Source organism: Urocitellus parryii, chromosome 4 (assembly GCF_045843805.1).
Source record: "Urocitellus parryii isolate mUroPar1 chromosome 4, mUroPar1.hap1, whole genome shotgun sequence".
NCBI lineage: Eukaryota > Metazoa > Chordata > Mammalia > Rodentia > Sciuridae > Urocitellus > Urocitellus parryii.
The window spans coordinates 172,592,052-172,609,793 of NC_135534.1; the positions used below are offsets into that span (position 1 = coordinate 172,592,052).

Below are 17,742 nucleotides of genomic sequence, written 5' to 3' on the forward strand. Positions count from 1 at the left end.
CTTTCCTTGGACCCCCTGCCCCAGCATGCCCCTGCCTCAAGGCCTTTGCATGAGATCTTATCTTCACCCAAACTGCACATAGTTTATCCCCTCACTTCCTTCAGGGCTCTGCTCAGGTGAAACTGACCCCGGACTTCACACTCCCTACGGCCTTCACCCTGCCTTACCCACAGAATGGGTCACCTTCTGACATTGTTTGTGTATTTATTTATTTGTTTGTTTAGTCTGTTTCCTTCCACAAAAATGGAAGTATGATAAGAGAAGAGAAATTGTCTCTTTGCTCACTCATATATCCCCAGGACCTAAAACAGACCCTGCACATATTGAACAATTAATATAAACATAGATTAAATGAGTGAATCATGAACTTTTTTCCTTAGAAAGGATTTTTTTAGATCATTAGCCAACTTTATTTTAGATCACTGACCAACTTGATTTTAGACATTGGGAAACTGAAGCACTGAAAAGTTACAGCTGACTAAAAATGAAAATTATTTAATCACCATTATAGCTTTTTAAAAAAATCTAGAAATATATGTGGAATATTCTGGTCAGTTATCCAGATGGGACAGAAAACAGAAAAAATAGGCTGATAATCTACAAAGTTAGCAAGAAAAGACAAATTACTGTGTGATGGCTGAGCTCTCTAACATAGAAGGCAGTGTGTTCATCTCTGTAGCACATTGTGTGCCTTGCATATAATTAGTGCTCAAGAAAGAAATATGCTTCTGGATTTGATTATTTTGTGATAGAACCATTCATTTCTGTAGGATGCTTCTTCTGCACCAGTGTTTTTTTGTATTCTCTTTCAAATGATCCTTCCAGCTTCTTCTCCTTGGAAGTTCTTTTAGTTACAAGTATAGAGATAGCTTGTGTTAGTTACAAATTAGGAGGTTTTTGTTTTATTGAAATAACTTTCATTGAATAGCTGAAAGGATCAGAGAGGTGACCTGTTGTCTGGTATAGTTCGGAGATATTTAGTGGATACAATTTCTCTCGTGCATCCCCATCAATTAAAGGAAAGAATAAACGTTTCTAGCTCTCTGCTTGGGAAAGAATCAAGTTGACAAGCCATGGTGATGTTGCTGGCTTGGGAAGTGCTGACCTCAGACCTCAGTATTGCTTTCGCTTATATAGACATCCTTGGAATCTTTCATTTGACAAAAAAAAAAAAAAATTGTTTATAAGTAGCACAAAGTTCAGATACACAATATTCAGTTTGGGAGCAGGACCAATTAATTTCTTTTAAAGAGAAAAAAAGAACATAGCTAATCTTTCTCGTGAACTGAAGTAAACCCTAAAAAATACAGTAACGTTACTTAAGAGTTGGAAGTTGTGAAAATACAGGATGAGTACATTTAGGAAAACAGAGGAAGAGCGAAAGGAGGTGGGCACATCACATGAAATATAAAAGAGATCTTACTGTTGTTTACATGCATTTTGAAAACCTCCTCTTGCATATCTTTAGATATCCTAAATAAACAATGCAGAGGATATGTGTTCTATATACACCATAGAAAACAGATGATCCCCAACTGATTACCTTAAGGGTTTTTAAACTACACAAGTCCCTTGGAAACTAACATTTATCCTCAAAACAAAAACCCCTCTGTCCTCCCCCTACTACTTATAGGAGCTCTGCTGCACAGGGTCACTCCTCACCTCTGCTCCTTCCTACTGTTATGTGTTTGGTTGTAGGGCCCATTAATATCCTTTCCTCTTTTTCATAAGGCAGCCTAAGAGGATTCACCTCTGACAGCAGAGGCAGTTAAATCATAGATTTATGTACTCCATAGACTGGATAGAGACCCCCAGAGGATCTAATTTTTTTTTCCTGATATTTGGTACTTACCTAATGTAAGTCACCTATTTCAAACAACTCTAAAAATCCAGCTGTGACAGATAAACATCATAGCATGACACGTCTTTTGAATGCTGATGCTAATGTTGAACTGTTCGCTGTTGGCTGATGTGGTCCAATGTGATTTTCTTTTCCAACATGATTTTCTTAATGAGTGATAGCATAGCATTCATCCATATGTTGTACTCAAAAAAACCCATTTGCTAGATTGCTTACCCGGCTTGGAAGTTTAGTCTGGGGTCACACATAGCAAAACTCACTGACCTAAATGGGGATTTTTGCCTGTTATTTTAACTAATCACCTTTGTATCTTGCTGTAACTAGTGAGTCTCGCATGTACACAAGCATAAAGTCAAGTTGTACAAATATTTTAGGGCTGCTGTTCATGTAAGGGGAAGTCTTGTAGATTGTAAGTCTCGAGTCTAGGTAGAGGCCAAGGATAGTGTCAAGCTCTCCAGGTTACAGAACTGAGTCTCATTCAGGTTAGTATGTCAGTAAAATCTCTTAGAGATGAGAACAATTGGTCACTAGAGGCCATGATAGTGCCTCTCAGTTTGATCAGTCTTGACAGACAGTTGATATATAAATGAAGAAATTCAGATGTCTAACATAGGTGGGAAATCATTTAATTTAACTAGCTATTAAAGAAATTAATTAGCCTTTTAATCACTTGTTTGGGCAGACGATAAAAATGAATTGTGTTGCCTGGTTTGGGCACCTGCATTCACTATTTCAGAAAAGGGTCATTAAATTAAGAGAGCCTTTCCTGGGTATTTTGGTGCTTTGTAACAAGATGAAGAAATGTAAATCCTTTAACCCTGCTGCCCTACTTCTAGAAACTAAAAGCTAGGAATTTATTTAACTTAATGGATTAAGGACATTCCAACGTTTGTATGCAAGAGTTGCAGCATTGTTTGAATGGTAATACTTGAAAATAACCTAAGTATTTTAATGAAAAGGATTGAAGCAAATTATTATCTTATTAAGATTTTTATGGTGTAGTTAAAAAAAGATGTGAAATATCATGACTGCCATATTAAGATATTTGTTGTCTACTAATAAGTGGAAAAAAAACCAATTTTCTAAACAATTGTAAGGTCTGAAATTTTTTTTAAGAAAACTCAAATACATTAAAAGGTCATTGTAAGGGAGTTTAAGGGGGTCATTTTAAGGTTATGAAGGGCGTTTCTCAGGGGATTACTAACCCATAGAGACCTCCAGATTTGCCACAAGGGTGATAGTATAGGTGGAACCTTAGAGCAGTTCTGAATTCCTGTGTCCTGCCAACTTCTGTGGAGGGGCTTTTCCCCAGCTTCCAAGCAAAGCCTTTTTTTTTTTTTTTTTTTTTTTTTTGCTGCCTTAATATAGCTGTTACTGTTTCCTATTGACCTATGGCTCAGTAAAAAGTGGGAGGGACAAGTGACAATTCCTGGTCTGACTAGGTGCCAGGGGACCAGTGGAGAGAAGTAAAGACAGCACCAGCTTTCAAACCTGAATCTCTAGAGGATTTCTTGTGGCTATCTTCAGCTCTAGGGGCCTGGTAGTGACCTTCAGAGCAGGAGCTGCTGCATCTATCGAGGTATAGTGGGGCAATAGAAAGAGCCAGGGTTCAAAATCTAGCTCTTCCTCTTACTAGATATATTCCCATGGGCAAGTTTTTCCATCCCTTTGAGCTGCAGTTTCCACAGTTATAAAATGGGAATAATGATATGTTCTCATTTATGAACCTGTTGCCAGGATTAGAGAAGACAGTTTAAAGAATTTGGCACATGCTCCTATTTAGCAAGTGGTAATTGCTTCCTCTTTCCCCTAACCTCTACAAGTCAAATTTTCTTCATGACTAATGAATGTAGACAGCTAGTTTTGAAAGGAAACAGGAGGCAGACAGTAGAGCTCTTCACACAAACCGCTTTCTGTAAGAGTCAAAATTGGTCTTGTATCCATCTGAAATATGGGCTTTGTAGGATGGTGGGAATATCAGGAATCATGTGAGTCTTCCAGTGTTAATAATGTCAAGGCTGTTTGTAAGCTACAGAGAAAGTAAATAGACACATCTGGTCCCCAGTGTATGGCGGCAAATATGGGTATAGCTTAGCAACTGGTTTAGCCGTAGAATCGTAGCAGACTTTGGGCCCTTGACCCTTTAGAATCTAACACAGAGATTGCACGTTTCAGAACCCTAAGTTCTGGACAGAGGAATGACCTATCTTGATCTGTTCTCCAAGGGTTTCCCACCACTTTGTCTAGCTTCAGAAACATTAAAAAGCCCCACAGCCTTTGTAGAGATGTTCTTCTATTGATCCTTTTCTCCAGTCAGGTAAAAACTAGTTTTACTATTGAAGTTACTGCTATTTGGAGTAAGAAAGTTAAGTTGGGGTTGTGGCATGGATAACAGAGAGAGTAGCAGTATGGTCTTTTTAAATGTATGCTTTCAGAATTCCAGTCATTGGAATGATTAGTCTCATTTCTGAGCCCACAGATTTGTAAACTTCTGCAGGCAGGTAAGTAGTATGTTTCTTATTAAACAGAGTATTGGGCTGGGGATGTGTCTCAATGGTAGAGTGCTTGCCTAGCATGTATGAGGCACTGGGTTTGATTCTCAGCACTGCATATAAATAAACAAATAAAATAAAGATTCATTAAAAACTAATAAAAAAATTAAAAAAAAAAAACCAGTATGACAGTTTTGGTTTTTTTTCTCCTGGCTAGCTTCTCACTTAGTGGCACTTACTAACAAATCTTTTGCATTTGTGTGGCACTTTATCTTATATGCACTGTTACCTCCAAAACTAAGGCCACCATGCCAGTGCGGCCTGCTTTACTTGTACAGATTCCTTGTCTGTGCCCTGAAGGCATTTTGGTTGTGACTCTAGGAATTCCCGCTCCCTGTGCTACCTACTGCTTCCTGAATTGGGTGTAAAATCTCACCTGGTATCCCACAGCTTCCAGTAGTGATTCTCAAACTGACCACTTGGGAAGCTAAAATGGTGATTCCTGCCCTTTCGTCTGTCTGTTCTGGTCAGTGTGGTACAAGGGGTGGGGAGGGAAGTACTCAGGCATTTTTATTTTTAACCGGAAAGATGCCCAGGTAATTATCATACAGATGGACTAGGATAAGTACTTCTATAAGCATTAGGGATGTTCCATCCTCCCTGGCTGGATTTTTTTTAAATTTAGTCTTCATTTCATAATTCCTGGAGAAGGAAGTTGGCCTAGATGAAGTCAAATACCTTCTCTCACTACTGCCAAGTGGCAGCTGCTGCCAAAATCATGTGAGATGAGGTAAAACAAGGAGTTCCAAGGAAAGGGGCTTTGCAAAGAACCTCCCTTTCTTGAACTCGGCATTGTCTGATACCTGTGCCATGTCCTGTTGCCTGCTGCACTGGTAACTCCAAGAAGACAGAATACATTTCTCAACCAATTGCTTCTTCCCAAAACCACCTAGTACAGGCTGCATACTGTTTATTGAAATGCTTAAGACCAGAAGAGTTTCAAATTTCAGATAATTTTGGATTTTGGAATATTTGCATGTGCATAATGAGATGTCACTGGAACAAGACCCAAGTCTCAAAATTAATTTCACTTAATGCTTCATATGTACCTTATACAGGTAGCCTAAAGGTAATTTTAGACAGTACTTTTAGCGTAACAGTGTTTTCATGTGAGGTCAGGTGTGGAATTTTCCACTTATGGCTCTATGTCAGCACTCAAAAAGTTTGCTTTTTTCTTCATTTTGGATTTCAGATTCTTGGAATAGAGATATTCAATGTGTACTAGGCCTTGTACAGAAGAGAAGTACAAATTTTATTTTAAAATTTTAACTAGGTTTTTACTTTTTGTTGTTATTTGTATTCATAGCTAAAAGAAAAAGGCAAAAACTAAAAACTATGTCTTCATCCCAGTCTTAACTTCCAGGTCTGTGTTCCTCTTAAGGGAATCAGTCCCTGTTATGTCCTTAATGAAGGTAAACTCCTGTCTATAGAGACAAGGCACACTTGTAACATTTTATCCTCACAAACAGTCCTTTATATTACATGGTGCTTTTTCATTTGGTAATAATATATTGATCCCTTCCGTATAGGTCATTCCATAAATATTTTGAATATGTGAGTAATATTTACTCATATAAACTTTGGGAAAGCAGGACAGTGTTAACTATTCTTACCTTAAATGAGACTCAGGCAGGAGGATTGTAAGTTCAAGGCCAGCCTTAAAAACTGATGAGGCCCTAGGCAACTGAGAGAGACCTTATCTCAAAAACAAAAAAAAAAATTGGGAAATGGATTGACTAACAGGTTTTTTGCTCAAGAGGTAAGACCAGAAAAGCAAGTCCTCTGACTCCCACCCCACTTCATTTTGCTCTGAGTTATGTAATTATTTAAACTTGTTCTTTATCTATGTAGTAAGGGTCAGGAACATTGTCTTCTACTGTTCACTGCTTGTAATTTGTAAAGAGATATCTGAGAAGTTCTGGGGTAGAGGGTCCTCTGTAAACATATCTGGGGAGTTTAGACCTTTATGCTATCACAGATACTTTAAAGATGGTCTGATGTTCACGAGGCCTTGAGTTCAATCCTCAGTGCTTAAAACAAAAAGATTGCCGATGTCAACATACTAATGCCACCATATGCCAAAGCAAATCAGGAAGATTTCTAATTATGGTGTTCAGGTTTAATAAAAATGCTGCAAAGACTGGTTGTGTGCCTGTAATCCCAGCAAATGTGGGAGGCTGAGGCATTCAAGGCCAGGCAGCCTCAGGAACTTGGCATGACCCTTTCTCAGAATAAAAAATAAAAAGGGCTATGGATGTAGCTCAGTAGTAAAGCACCCCGGGTTTAAGTCCCAATACCAAAAATAAATTAAGTAAAAATTAAAATGTTGCAAAAATAGTTATAATAGAAAATATAAAAGTACCAAAAATGACTTCTGTCAAGTCTCCATTTATGTTCAGATTTTATATAATTGCGTGTTTATTTTTTTTTAATATTTTAGAAGTTTTTTTTTTTTTTTTTAGAGAGCGGGGGAGAGAGAGAGAGAGAGAATTTTTAATATTTATTTTTTAGTTATCGGCGGACACAACAACTTTGTTTTGTACGTGGTGCTGAGGATCGAACCCAGGCCGCACGCATGCCAGGCGAGCGCGCTACCACTTGAGCCACATCCCCAGCCCTGTAATTGCATGCTTAATTATATAAAATTACAAGTCCATCTCAGAAGTCTGTTCACATTCTCATGGTCTTCTGTGAGACATATCCTTCATTTCCCTTTTGCCCAACTCTTAACAGAGGAAGAATATTGGGAAGTTGTAGAAATAGGACAAAAGAAGTTTATGGTTTTGTGCTATCTAGAGAGATAAATGCTTTCACAGTAGCTATACAGAAGCCCATTACATTTGCTAAGAGTGTCGTTCTTCATTTAATTCCCCTCATCCCTGAATTTTGAGAAAATAACAAGTATAGAATCTGTAAGTGACTGTGTGCTGTAATCGTTGAAAGAAGGCCCAACTTCGAAAGTAACAAGTTCTTTTTCTTAGGGACACGTGACTATCAGTAATCATGAAGAACCCATTTTCACACCTTGCTGAGCCTTTGGATCCTGCACAACCAGGAAAGAAATTCTTCAATTTGAATAAATTGGAGGATTCAAGATATGGTAGGTGCATGGCTCTATAATGTATTTTCTCAGATAGCAATTGGGATTCATTTGCATAATAATTAAGCTATATTATTAATTCACTTTGAGGAGCATTGAAAGAGGGAATAACAGAATGGCTGAATGTTCTTGGATTAAGCGCACACACACACACACACACCTTTCTTACATTGGTTATTTTTAGTTACATGTAACTTTATCACATCATAATGTATAGTGTTTGTAGATAAATAGCCTATGATTTTATGTGAGTAATAACCACATGGGGTCATGTTTATAAAATGCAAAAAGTCCTGAGTGAGCTGAGGCCCAGAGTGAGTCAATGATGTGTGCTCAGATAACAAGTGTGGGCAGCAGAAGAGGACAAGAACACAAGTTATTTTTATTCCAAATCCTGGAATAAAAAGCTTTATTTCAAAGCTTTTTCCTCTCTTTCACTGTCTTTTTCAGATAGTATTGGTAAATAATTTTCATATATCAAGATTTAACTTCTGTTTTGTAAATAAACAAAATATGTTTTCTTATGAATTACCATTGTTTTGTCCTAGAAACTCCAGTTACCAATGATAGTGCTATGTAATGTTTAGGGTTTTATTTCATATCAAAGATTCTATGGACTCAATTATAGTAATTGTAAAAGGATTATTTTTTCTCATTTTTTGAGCATTACTTTTCATAAGAAATGTTTTTCCGTGCAAGTATATGAACATATGTAATACTTGCCAACATAATACAGTGAAAATCTAGACTGATAGTGAGATGTGATGACTCTGTTATTGAATCCAAGGCAAGGCAACCTTTAATAGGAGGGAAAAAATAAACTGTAATATTTGGGTTTTGACTAATCTGAGCATTTTCTACTACTGAATGTCTCTTAAATCCACTCATTATCTTGAACTGTCAGCTAATTTACCCTCTTAACCTGTTGGAAGAATGATCTGATGCCTCATCTCAAGTTTGCATAATGATAGGTTTTAAAGAGCATTCTTATGGTATCTCATGTTTTTTTTGTTGTTGTTGTTGTTTTCTAATGCTTCCTCCTTTATTCCCAGTACGCTTACCATTTTCAATCAGAGTTCTCCTGGAGGCAGCTGTTCGGAACTGTGATGAGTTTTTGGTGAAGAAAAATGACATTGAAAATATCCTAAATTGGAATATCATGCAGCATAAGAACATAGAAGTACCATTTAAGCCTGCCCGTGTCATCCTACAGGACTTTACGTGAGCCTAATGTCACTTCTTTCTTTACTGCTCCTTTGTCAGCCTTTCAAGAAAATTTTTATTATTTTTATTTTTAATCCAACCAAAAAATCTCTGTAGTGATTGTTTAATTTATCACCTAATATCTAGACACTTTCAAAAGAAAAAGGGGGTTCTTGTTCCTGGCAGCAAGAATAAACTGGGATTGTCTCAGGCGATCCCAGATGTGCTGTCTACCCACTTTTCCAGTGGCAGTTGTCATCATCCTTGGTTTTGAAGATCTAGTCCTGAGTATCCCAGGGAAAGGTAAAAGAAAGTGTGTGGAGCAGAGCTGTCCTGGAAACTTTTGCCCAGGGAGCCAGGTTCCTGACAGCTATACTTGAACATTCTGGTTCTGTCTGTGAGGGACAATATGTACTTCACAGGCCTGACTATTAGTCCACATCCTGCTGTTCCTAGGAATCCTTGCTTCCTATCACATTCCCTTTTCTGAGACAGTCTGTCCATTTTTAAATGATACCATTTTTTTCCAAACAGCCTAATTTCATTTTTCTGGAGGAAAATCACCAAATTTTATACTTTTAAGATAATGGAAGGATTCACTTAACATAAATTTGATTCACAGCCTACTTTTCTAAATTACATCCATTCTTTTAAATTTGGCTGAAGTTGAAGGTATAGATGATCTGTCTGTCTTCTCCAGGTCTTTATATACCCACCATGAGAGTGGGAAATGGTCACAGCAGTAAAAGCTCCTGAGTGTATGTGCCAGCTTTCCCAGTTTCTTTGTTTAGACCTAATTGTCATTAAACTTAATATAGTGGTAAAATTGGATGAAGACCCTTAAGTCATAGCTATGTGACTATGTTAGCTATGTGACTTCTATTGGAGGAAATATACTTAGAAACTTTCACTTTTCTAAGTTACCTGTTGTTATCAACTCTGACAAGGTAGTCCCTCATCAGTCTTCAATGGTGGCAAAAATTGCAAAATCTGATTATACCTGTTTAAAGCTATTTTCTGCTTAATTCTCTCTTTCTTAGGGGTGTGCCAGCTGTGGTTGACTTTGCTGCAATGCGTGATGCTGTGAAAAAGTTGGGAGGAGATCCAGAGAAAATAAACCCTGTCTGTCCTGCTGATCTTGTAATTGACCATTCTATCCAGGTTGACTTCAACAGAAGGTAAGGAAGGATTAAGATGAACACCTGGGGCTGGGTGTGGTGGCACACACCTGTAATCCCAGTGGCTCAGGAGGCTGACAGGAGGATGGAAAGTTCAAAGCCAGCCTCAGCAAAAGCAAGGATTTTTTTCATCCATTGGAGTTTTATTCCTTTTTGAGCCCAAGTAAATTTCATACCTGGTTGTCTGTGCCTCTCCATGTGGGTTTTCATAGTGTCTACCCTTTTCCCCCCCGACTTGTTTTTCTTCTGTTTTTTGGGATATCCTCTCGTGTCCTGTCCAAACCCTACATGTCTTTCCTGGCCAGCTTAAATCCTCTTCTTGTTAATCTCATAGACTTAGTTATTTCTTCAGTGGGCCAGGATTAATAGTGCTACATGTTCTTTGCTTAAGTAGTATTTATTTACCTTTAAAGTTTAGTAAGAGGCCAGGCCTAAGTTGCTAGTTCACAAAAGTATACTTGCATATTAAATTTTCTTCTTTGAAAAAAGTGGTTTTTTTAATTTAATTTTTCCCTTTTTATTGTTGATTATTATATATAACAGTGGAATTTGTTGTTACACATGCACACAATATAATAGTATAATTTAGTCAATTTCATTCCCTAGTAAAGGGTTTTTTTACTAGGACCTTTTAATACCAATATCTTTTGATGCCAATGGTGAGAAGACAGATAAAAGAGAATCCCAATGTCTTGGGGAATTTAGTTTCTCCCTTTCTAAAGGAATTATAACTACTTTAACTTAGCCATCAAGATTCTCATTTAATCCAAGGATAACTTCAAGGTCACCTGGCTTAGTATGTTAAGTACCTATTACACTCTCAGCTCTCATATTTGGAGAGCAAACACTTACCAAGGCAACAATCAAGTAGTAATGGTCAATTTTCCTGATTCAATTTATTTTAATGAATTTGTATCCCTCAATCTCATTCTCCCAAAGACTTTTCTTTAAATGGCAGGTGTTCATAGTGAATCTTTGGCTTAAAATAGCATCAGGACATTAAACATCATGCATTCCTAGTTTCCTTTTGTATACACACCAAAAAAATCATTAAAAAATAAATGACACAAACAGCTGGGTGCAGTGGCTCATGCCTATAATCCCAGCAGCTCAGGAGGCTGAGGCAGGAGGATTGAAAGTTCAAAACCAGCCTCAGCATCTTAGTAAGACCCTGTCTCAAAATTAAAAAAAAAAAAAAATTAAAAAGGGATGGGGATGTGGCTCAGTGGTCAAGTGCTCCTGAGTTCAGTGCCCAGTACCAAAAAAAAAAAAGTACCATAGCAAAATCCAAGTGAAGCATTTAGTGATTTTGTAGAATCCAAAAGAGCACTTGATGACATTGATCTGAAGGAAAGAACAATCGCCTTTGCCCTTGGAGTCAAGATAGTATAGACAGGAGTGAGATGAGAGGAAATTCTGCCATTTGTCCTTTGCTCTAAAAGGCAGAGTTTCTACCACCAAACCATGAAATCTCAATATAAAGATATAAAATCAGCTATTGCTGTGTAACAAAGTAGCTCCAGAATCTCAGTGGCAGTCAATAACAAGAATTTATTTCTAACACATTCACAAGTTGGTTGGGAAGTAAGCTGATCAGGTTGAGGTCAACTGGGCAACCCTACTTTCCCACTGCAGTGGCTGGTTTTCCTGCTTATCCTGCTCCACCACTTGCAGGATAGCTGGGACAGCTCTGCTTCTTTGTTTCTTTTGGCACCCAGGCTAAAGGGGAAAACTGTTACCTGGTGATCCCAGAGGCTCAGAAGGGCAATCAGAAAAGCGCAATACCTCTTAAGGACTAGCACAGATCACATCTGTTCCTCATGCCACTGATCAGAGCAAGTTTCATGGGCAAGCCAAGAATTGCAGTATGGAAATATGGTCCATCTTTTGTAGGAATAACTACAGTATTACAGAACTAGGACTTGGATTTCAGGTGCTGTTAAGAGGCTGGTATCTTAATTATGACTATATAAAGTTGTTCAATAGAGAAAGAAAGAATTTCCACATATAATGCTGAGGAAATCAGGCATTTAGTGAAAGCTGTTAATAAGAATGAAAATGTTAATGTTTAAAAAAATAAGAAGGAAATATAATTATACATGTGCCAAATGTCTTTATGAGAAAGGCCTTTCTAAATTTAGAATCAATAAATAAAACAAGGAAAAAGAACTATAGATTTAATGACTTAAAAGTTAAGAGAAAGTAACTTGAAAATATTCACAACAAATATAAAAAAATGGTTAATATCCTTAATTTATTAAGAGTGTGTACAACTCATTTAGAAAAATAGTAAGACTCAGCAGATAAACAGGCAAAGGAAAGTGTATATTCATTCTAAAAGGTATTCCAAGTGGTAAACAGTATTGCAGCCTAAGTCTTATGGGTAATAAAGTATAATATTTGAGATAACATTTTCTTTTATCAATGTAGGTAAGATTAGAAAATAAACATTAATTATAAAAAGTGTCATGAAGGAGGCACTTTTACAATCTAATAGCACTGTAAATTAGAAATGATGAAAGCAGTATATAGTAAGATCTTACAAATTTCCATATCCTTTGTCTTAGAATTTCTGCTTCCAAGCATATCTTTAATAGGTAGCTAAAATTGAAAAAAAAAGCTTACTGGCCAATAAAGTTCATTAAAGAATTATTTATAAATGAAAGCCTAGAAACAATCTAAATATTCAACATAGTGAATGATTTATTAACTTATGGTACATGCCCAAAGTGAATTATTAGTTAACCTCTCAGTTATATTTATAAGGTGCTTAATCATTTGGAACATGTTCCTGTTGTAGTCCAGTGTGCCAGGTACTAAATTTCATATATAGAGTGATCTCAGCTATACTAAAAGTTATGTAGGAATTAAAAGATTGGAAAGAGGTACCAGATAGCAGTTATCTCTAGGATTGTAACTGATTTTTATAGTAAGAAGCTATTACTTTGATAATTTTAAAAAGTTATTTAAGAATATAAAATAAACCAGGCATGGTGGCACAGGCCTATAATCTCAGTGACTTGGGAGGCTAAGGCAGGAAGATCCCACAAGTTCAAGGCCAGCCTCAGCAACTTTGTGAGGCCCTAAGCAACTTAGTGAGGCCCCATCTAAAAATAAAAAATAAATAAGACTGGGGATGTGGCTCAGAGTTATAAAATGACCATTCCCCAGTTAATATTGCAAATATCCAAACAAGATAAATTCAGAAAAATGTGCTTTGTCCCAGAATTGACAGTTCTTGGGACAAAGAGATTGAAGTTGACAAATGTCAACTTTCTCTTTCAACCCTGAAACCATCCGTAAGCAACATCTCTCTTTCTGTCTTTTCTTGCCTTTTAAATTACATGAGCTCAATTCAATATTTTAGTTTCAAAAGGAAGAGTTAAAAATATAGGCATAAAATGTTATTCTATTTGAAAGTAAGGTTGTTTCCTAAAGTCCCGCTTCAAAAGTTATAAAAGTAGACTCACAAATAATAGCCATCTTTCTTAGAGACTCATTGATGTTCCTAGGTTTTCTTTCATTTCACTCGTCTGGAAGGTGAAAGTACCAGTGGAAACAGAATTGTAATTGATTTCATGTCTGAAGTCTGCTGACTCAAAATTTAAAGTATTCATGGTTATTAATGCACTGGGTCATTACCAAGCACCCTCTGATTTTTTTTTTCCTTTTAAATTGAAACTCTGGTTTCAATTTTTTAATAGACTTTTTCATTTATACTGTAGTACTGAAAACCTTATTGTGAAAGCATGGGTGAACTTTGATTCAGATATTCAAATCTAGTGAAAATATGTAATTAGAACATTTTTGTTAGAAACATTTTCATTGGTGGCGTTTTGTTGTTTCTTGAGTTTTGGTTTTGCAGTTCCACTTCCTGGTTTCTTTTCTCATTTTGTCATTTTTTAAAGGAATTAAATGTGATGTGTCTCAACTCTTTTGGAACTGTGTGCTTTGAGCTTATTTTCATCTCTGTTCCAGAAATGAGCTAGAAAAACTGGATAAGGGGTAGTAGGGTGAGACATTTTTTAGTTAAATATTTCTGAAAATAATTTTTGGTCTAGTTTGAATAATACTATTTGGCCTCGCATCATCTGGGAATTGAGGATCTAACTAACACATTATTATACTGTTTTATACAGTTACCTTGGAAATACCCTTTTTAAAAATTCCAGCAAAAATTTCACAATTTCTTACCAGATTTTATGAGTATGAAAACTGTCTTGTCTATAAAATATTACTTGGGAACTGCTAAAGCACCATTCAGTGTAATTCTCAGGAACTATGAACTATGTCCAAATGTGAATTCAAATTATATAACTAAGAAGAAATTTTCCCTTTAGTCTATGAGGTCATTCACATTCAGAGACCTTATTAAAAGATTACTACATTGGGCTAATTTAGGAAAGTTCTGAGTGATTAAAAAAAAACCTGAACTCTGTTTATTCATTCTAGTAACTAGAATTAGGCTAATTGAGCCAACTTTAACATAATAGTTGTTTTGTTTTCATGAGGTTTAGTACCTGGAAATACCATGTTATAGAACAGCCTAAGTGTTTCTGGCCTCTGCTCATCCTGTGAATATGTTGCATCGATCAGATAGATGCACCCAACATTTCCTCAGGTAGATGTTTCCCTTTCAGCCCTGTTTATGCTATGAGAAGCTCTCATATCTTCCTGGTGCTGCAGGGAAGAGGAAAAAGTGATGAGAATCCAGAAGTGCACAAAGTACAGGCACAGGGGAAGGACCATATTTTCTCACCTGTACTAGTAGAAATATGGTTGGAGGTGCTTTCTTAGGGTTTAGGGGGTGGGGGTTGTGGGGTTTTTAAATTAAATCAACTTAATGGACATACTATGAGCACTGTATTTATTCAGAAAACAGGTTAGTTTAAGAAGAAAGAGGATAAGTGAACACACACCTTTAATATAGTAGTCACCAGAGAGAAGGGGCAAATCATCCTGACTGAGGAGTCATTGTTGTCCAAAGGAGTGTCACTTGATCTGGATCCTGAAACATGTAATATCAGTAAACGTTTAATTATGTTAACTTATAAAGTCTGATTTTGGTCTTTGATTACTGTGTTTCTTCAATCTGTGATAATCAAATTATGAGCACTGTCTCTGTGCTAAAATTGGAGTTTTGAAATGACTCAAAACAATGCAGTTTGATTATAAAATTGCCATTTTGTTTATTCATCACTAATAAATTTCATCCATAATACATTAAGCATTGAAGTTTATACATTTAGTTTTTCTTTCTCACAGGGCTGACAGTTTACAGAAGAATCAGGACCTAGAATTTGAAAGAAATAAAGAACGATTTGAATTTTTAAAGGTATGGGCAGAGTTTGGTTTTGTTATTTGGTTTTCTGTTTGTGGGATACAAAAGAGAGGTGTTCAGACTGGGCAGAGTGGAATTATGTTGGTATTCATGATGTTCTTTCTGTTCAATCCCAGTGGGGTTCTCAGGCTTTTTGCAACTTGCGGATTATTCCCCCTGGTTCAGGAATCATCCACCAGGTGAATCTGGAGTACTTGGCAAGAGTGGTGTTTGATCAGGATGGATATTATTACCCAGATAGCCTCGTGGGCACAGATTCACACACTACCATGATTGATGGTTTGGGTGTTCTTGGTTGGGGTAAGTGTACTTCCACGTTCCTTTTCCATATATGCTCTTCTGGAGCATGTACCTTAATTCACTTTGCTGCAATTAAATCTCAGTAGCTGTATTTGCATAATCACATGAATAGGAGAATTGTTTTTGTCTGTTTATTTTTGTATTTCCAGTGCCCAGGAAAGTGCCTTGCATCTAATAGAAACTCAGATTTTGTTTGGAAAAATAAACTGCAATAATAGGTTAGGGACACTTTGCATAAATAAAAATCAACTGAGATGTTTGTTAAAAATGGAGATTCCTGGGGCTGAGGTTGTGGTTCATTGGTAGAGTGCTCATCTAGCACATGTGAGGCACTGGGTTCGATCCTCAGTACCACATAAAAATAAATAAATAAAATAAAATATACATACATGGAGTATAACTTATTTAAAAAAAAAATGGAGACTCCTGCCAGGCACAGTGACACAAACTTGTAATCACAGCATCTTTGGGAGGCTGAAGTAGGAGGATCCAAGCTTGAGACTAGCCTGAACAACATAGTAATACCTTGTCTCAAAATAAAAAATAGAAAAAGGGCTAGAGATGTAGCTCAGTGGTAGAGGGCTTGCCTGGCATTGAAGCCCTGGGTTCAGTCTCTTAGTAACTCCCTCACACACAAAAAAAACACAGACTCCTAAACCCTACCCACCCCACTGGGTGTAGCTTTGGGGGATGTTGATGACAAATACTGGTAGGGACATACTTTAAGAAACACTTGTAAAAGATTGTATAGAGGAAAATAGAATAACTGCTTCTTATAGAACTACAGCTCTACCAGTTAAACATTATAATTGTGTTTATTGAATTGATAGTTGAGGGATACAATGAGAAATAATGAAGCATTATTCTGGCCATCCTGTTTGTTGCAGGTGTGGGTGGTATCGAAGCAGAAGCTGTCATGCTTGGTCAACCGATCAGCATGGTGCTTCCCCAGGTGATTGGCTACAGGTTGATGGGAAAGCCCCAAGCTCTGGTAACATCCACTGACATTGTGCTCACCATTACCAAGGTAATTCAGTGACAAACAGGGAAGAGATAGATAGTTGGGTCTCTGGAAATGCTAGGAAACAATACATTGATAGTTTTAAAAAGAGATGAGATAATGGGAATATTCTGTGGTTTAGATGATTATGTGCATTTTACTCTTCTTTAGCTACCCAGATCTTTTTCTTAATTTTAAAAATTGTGACATAGTTTAAATATGCAGTAATTAAAATGATATTTATATGCCCACTTCTTAGATTTAACAGATGATAATATTTTGTCATATTTGCATCGTGACTGTTTTTAAAGAAGTAAATATATAGTGTTTATGGCTAAACCCTGCTTCCCATTCCTAGAAATAATCACTATCCTGTAGTTGTAAGAATCATTTCCATGCATATCTTAATACTTTGGCTACATTTTTCCACATGTTTTCTCTTTATTTGTAAATAACAAATTAGTTCCCTGTGATGTTTTGAGTTTTTAAATTTACTTATTTGTATTATAAATTACATCATTATAAGAGATGGTTTTCCAGATTGGGAAATATTTCTTAAAATTTTGTAAGAAACCATCTGTTTTTGGTGTGTCTGATTTGCTTCTTTTATATAGGCACCACACTGTAAAAGGCCAAAAAGAAATTTTAAAAGTTTCTCTTTGATTTAATTTTGTGTAATTTGGAATTGGATTTGTTTGAACACCATAGCTTATCACTTATCACAAATATTTATACACTGTTTTTCAAACACGGAATAATATAGAACTTTCCCACAAAATTTTTCAGAATCCACATAATCAAAAGAGCTTTTCTGTGTAATTGTCTGTGTTCTGTGAAACTGGCTTTTTACAAAGTGCCAGCAGTCCCAGAGCCTTGGCAGGCTGATGGCTTGTGTGGAAAGATGGGGTTAGAAAATATTTTTGTTATTGATGTTACATTTGACTTGTTGCATGAATTTTATGCATTATACTTTTGAAAATACATCATTTACTTATTCAACTAGTATGACTGCATAACAATTTAGATTTATTTAGATTGGAAAAATTCAATTTTTTAACACTTGGCACTTCTAGTGATCCAAAGAGTGCTTCTCATTTTGAAAAAAGTTCCTAAATGTTATTGTAATTTTGGCCTTAACTATTTTGATATAATCTTAGATTTACAGGAAAAAAAAATAGAGTCCCTGTTACCTTTATCCCAGCTTCTC

At 36.4% G+C, this 17,742-nt stretch overlaps 1 protein-coding gene across 1 annotated transcript in view; it reads left to right on the forward strand.

The window, feature by feature from the left end:
- Positions 1-17,742, forward strand: part of Aco1 (aconitase 1) — a 50,740-nt gene that overhangs the window by 9,753 nt on the left and 23,245 nt on the right. The window contains exons 2-7 of the mRNA XM_026387858.2: positions 7,395-7,513; positions 8,566-8,734; positions 9,757-9,894; positions 15,160-15,229; positions 15,352-15,535; positions 16,423-16,562. Of these exons, the coding sequence (XP_026243643.1) occupies positions 7,417-7,513; positions 8,566-8,734; positions 9,757-9,894; positions 15,160-15,229; positions 15,352-15,535; positions 16,423-16,562 (798 nt within the window). The 5' untranslated portion in view covers positions 7,395-7,416. The remainder of the gene's footprint in view (positions 1-7,394; positions 7,514-8,565; positions 8,735-9,756; positions 9,895-15,159; positions 15,230-15,351; positions 15,536-16,422; positions 16,563-17,742) is intronic.